General features: G+C 38.1%; 1 protein-coding gene across 2 annotated transcripts in view; it reads left to right on the forward strand.

Moving 5' to 3' along the window:
- KLHL29 (kelch like family member 29) overlaps window positions 1–3599 on the forward strand; it is a 668905-nt gene extending 665306 nt beyond the window's left edge. For both annotated transcript variants that reach the window (XM_019520813.1, XM_019520814.1), the window contains exon 13: window positions 1211–3599. In XM_019520813.1, coding sequence (XP_019376358.1) covers window positions 1211–1394 — 184 coding nt within the window. In that variant the 3' untranslated portion in view covers window positions 1395–3599. The remainder of the gene's footprint in view (window positions 1–1210) is intronic.
- The last annotated feature ends 439 nt before the right edge of the window (window positions 3600–4038 follow it).

Consider the following 4038-nt stretch of genomic DNA (forward strand, 5'->3'; position numbering starts at 1 on the left):
TTTTTTTTTTTTTTTTTTTTTTTGTTCCAAGCTTATTTTTATCTTTAACCCCTCCCATCCCCAATTCCTCACCAAGACATCAGCTACTTCTCATTTTTCACCTTCTTGTTCTTTTCAGAGATGGTTGGTCCATTTCTAGTTCAGCTGAGATTCTCCAGTCCCTCCATCCTTATAGTGCATATGGGCTGTAGGTTTTCTACTGCTCCAAAATTAGCTTCAAGAAGCTTGAATTTCTTTCTGTGCTAAAGTCTCCTTACCCTGCAGTTAGTCAGACCTCTTGCTCATCACCTTTATTTGCAACAGGTTTGCTCTTTACAAATGAGTTTTGAAATGTCCCATTTTGGGGGTTTTTTTTATATATACACATATACACATATATATACACATATACACATATATATACACATATATACATATATATATATACACATACACACACACACACACACACACACACACACACACACACATATATATACATATACATATATGGAACTAGATGTTGACCATAGCATCACACCTTTGTTCTATAAAAGAGGTCCCTGTATGTACGCATATATGACAAGGACACCCAGGTGCCCCTTGTTCAGTAGACAAAGCAGATCAATGGCTAGGCATGTGCTCTAAAGGGCTTTCATGCTAACTCTACAAATAGGGCCAGGCAGCGGGACAAGAGAATGCTGTGGGGAGAGAGGGGAGTCAGGTATGGGTACGGGGGTGTGATATCAGCCTTTGCAGTGAAAGAGCCAGTTGATTATTGGAAGGGGTTAAGCCTGTGATGTTGGGCAGAACCCATCTTTGGCAAAGAGCACTGAATCATAGGAGGCAAAGATCAAAGCATGCTCTGTACACAGCAGTGGGAAGTAGGATGGTCCTAAACAGGAGCTGGAATTGTTTAGGACTTCTCTGTAGGGCTACAGACACATGGCTAGTTATCATACATTTCTGTAATGACTGTGGTGCTGACTTCACACGAGTTAAAGTAAAACCTGTCTTCCCCAGCCTCCCTATTGTGTGTTTAAACTCTGGCCAACTCAGCTACCTGGCAAGAGTGGGGTGAAAGTCTGCGAAGGTGCATACTGCTTTACAAATGAAGAAGAGTGCTTTTTATTTTTTTTTAAATAGTCTTAAGCATGTTGATGCAGACTTTGCTACATAAAAGGACACTAAGCTACAAGTCCACACTAACCAAAACTGTTCTTTCTTGCAGTGCTGTGGTTCTTGATGGAAAAATTTATGCTACTGGTGGAATTGTTAGCAGCGAAGGACCTGCGCTGGGAAACATGGAAGCTTATGACCCCAAGACAAACACATGGACACTTCTGCCAAACATGCCATGCCCTGTGTTTCGGCATGGCTGTGTAGTAATCAAAAAGTACATCCAGAGTGGTTGATGTGAAGAAGTTGGATGGAGAACTGACTTTGGCTGTCAAAAGCAAGCAAGAAAACAACAAAAAAAAAAAAAAACTACTACTACAAAAAAACCCCACAAAAAGCAAGCAAAGGCAACCAACAAACATCTTGCTCTAACGTTTTGAATATTCTCTACATTGAATGTAGAAAATCATCCTCACCTTTTGGTGAACGAGGAGCAGACAGCTCCGTGTTATGTAAGATAGTGTAACTTAATAATACAAGCGTGTCACTAGATGTCGTAGTGGCACTTGTTATGGACGTAGGCTTTTGGTCAACCCAGGTGCAATAGAGTTTCACATATTTTTTAACTGGGGAGGGAAGAGAAAAATCTGCATTTTAATTCTAGCAAGCAAGCTTGATTCTTAAAATAACCGTGCAGATTAGTTTTACAATTACACATTAGGCATCAGGCTATTCGAAAGAAGGTCAAAGTGTCCTTACCACTTTGATTCCTACATTTGTTTTTAATAAACACATGCTTTTCAATACCAATGACAGATAAATCTTGTGTGACAGATGGCCTAGGTTGATGTCAGTCTTCCATCAGATCAAATGAATATTCCAGTTCTCTAGAGCAGAGCCAAAAAAGGGGGGAAGAGTGAAAAAGAGGAGGGTCGCGTTTGTAATAGAATTCGGTGTAATGCGATGATAGAGGTTTCTCGTGTTGAATGGATTTCTACCCCCAATGGTAGCATGCGTGTGCTGGGATGGGTGAGGGTGGTTTCTGCCGTTCTACCCCATTTGCTACTGTATGAGCAAAACTTTACAGCGTATAATTCCTGTAAAGCAATATGAATTTGGTTAAATTCCTGAGGCATTTTCTTGATTACATTACGTATTTTGAACTGTCATGATTGGAACCAAGGTAATAAAATAAACAGCATACTGTGGGGTTTCCACATTTCCAGCCAGTTAGTTAAGAAGATGCCTCAGGTGTTGCGCACATATTTTTTGATCACTTAACCAAAATTTCCTTACGTTGGGATATATGCTACTATCTTTTTATTTTTTTAAACCACATCTACGAGGACACCTTTGTTGCTTTAAACTTATTCCCCACGGAAGATGGGGAAGTCTTACCATACATAAAACTTCTCTCATTAAGGGGTATCAATAGCTTCTTGGTCAGAATAAAAACATTTACAGGTTTTAACACACAAGATTAAATTCCATGATAGAAAATGCATAGAAGTAAGCCCAATATAAGACTTAAAATTATTACTATGTAGAGTTGTAAGTATATTCACAGCACAGGGGTTATATTTTTATATATATTAAAATATTGTCTATCCAGAGATGCATTGTGATGTGGAAATTCTTTATAAATTTATACATTGAATGATCAAACGGGAGATGATTGGAGTGGTATGGTGGGGAGGCGGGAGGAGGGAATTTTCATAATTAGTAAATAGAAAATTGCCCTTACATCAAAGGATTACCCAATTTCTTTCCAAGGAGACCGGCAAGAAGGAGAAGTGTTACCATTCTTACCTTCGCAGTTCCAAATGGTCTGGGATCATTCCACAGGGAGATCCTTTACAGAACAAAGGTGTGACACTATGGTCAATATCTAGTTGGATTTGATACCAAATACATTAACCTTTTTATAATGCAAAAGGTCTGGCTACAACTTTGGGGAAAATATTGCAAATGGTTAGCCAATTACCTTGAAGTTATTTTACTAATAATTGTTTATAAAAGAAAATAGTATGAAATTTGTATCTTGCAGTATTTAAAAAAAAATGTGCTCAATCAGGCAGTGACTCATTTTCATGATGAGGTTCCCACCTTTGTTATGCAGTTGTTTTATTTATTCTTTAAAGGAAAAAAAATAAGCACAACAATATTATATACGTAGTATGTCATTTAAAGTATTTATGTCCAACAGGGTGCAAGTGTGAACCTACAGATTGGAGCACAAGTTTCTAACTGCCTGAGGCAGGACTAATTTTAGTGTTGGTGTGTGTCTGCCTCCAAAGGAGGTGCTAGCTGTCAACAAGACCTAACACATGCAACATTTTCCAATTTAGCTTATTTCTTCATTTATCACACTGGAGCAAAACTGACTATTTCTGTGAATAATATAAAAAACAGGGTTCTCTGTAATGGCATTGTATATAGTTTATGTTTACTGTTAAGTTCTTGTTATATTATAATAAATATATTTATAGATCTAGATTCAACCTAGAGATTGGATTAATTTTGTCAAGAGTGAACAAGAGACAGTGCCATGATAATGCTTATGTTAGTTTTCCTTTCAGCCATGGATGAAAACCCGTCTGTTCCAGATGGCTTTCTCTGACCCAAAATTTCTTGCCAGCATTTAAGTGACTAGTAATAGCCAGAATAGCTGCACTGTAGTTTCAAAATAATTCTTAGAAATGGCTCTAGGATCTGTTTGTTCCCGTTTCCCTTTCTATCACACTCCTCCAAACCTCTGTTAAGTAAAGAGAACCAGAGAGCTCAGCTCACTTTGCATCAGAGTTTATCATCTTGAAATCATAGTAAACAGCTTTATTTAAGTAAATCAGGAGTTGTGCTACTGTGGTGGTATGTTTTCTAAGAGTTGAAAGCCACTTCTGCCCTATGGTCAATTCCTTTGCATCTCCGAGTGGAAGTTCG

The sequence above is a fragment of the Gavialis gangeticus genome, unplaced genomic scaffold (assembly GCF_001723915.1).
Source record: "Gavialis gangeticus isolate Ggan-Ray unplaced genomic scaffold, GavGan_comp1, whole genome shotgun sequence".
In the NCBI taxonomy this organism is placed as follows: domain Eukaryota; kingdom Metazoa; phylum Chordata; order Crocodylia; family Gavialidae; genus Gavialis; species Gavialis gangeticus.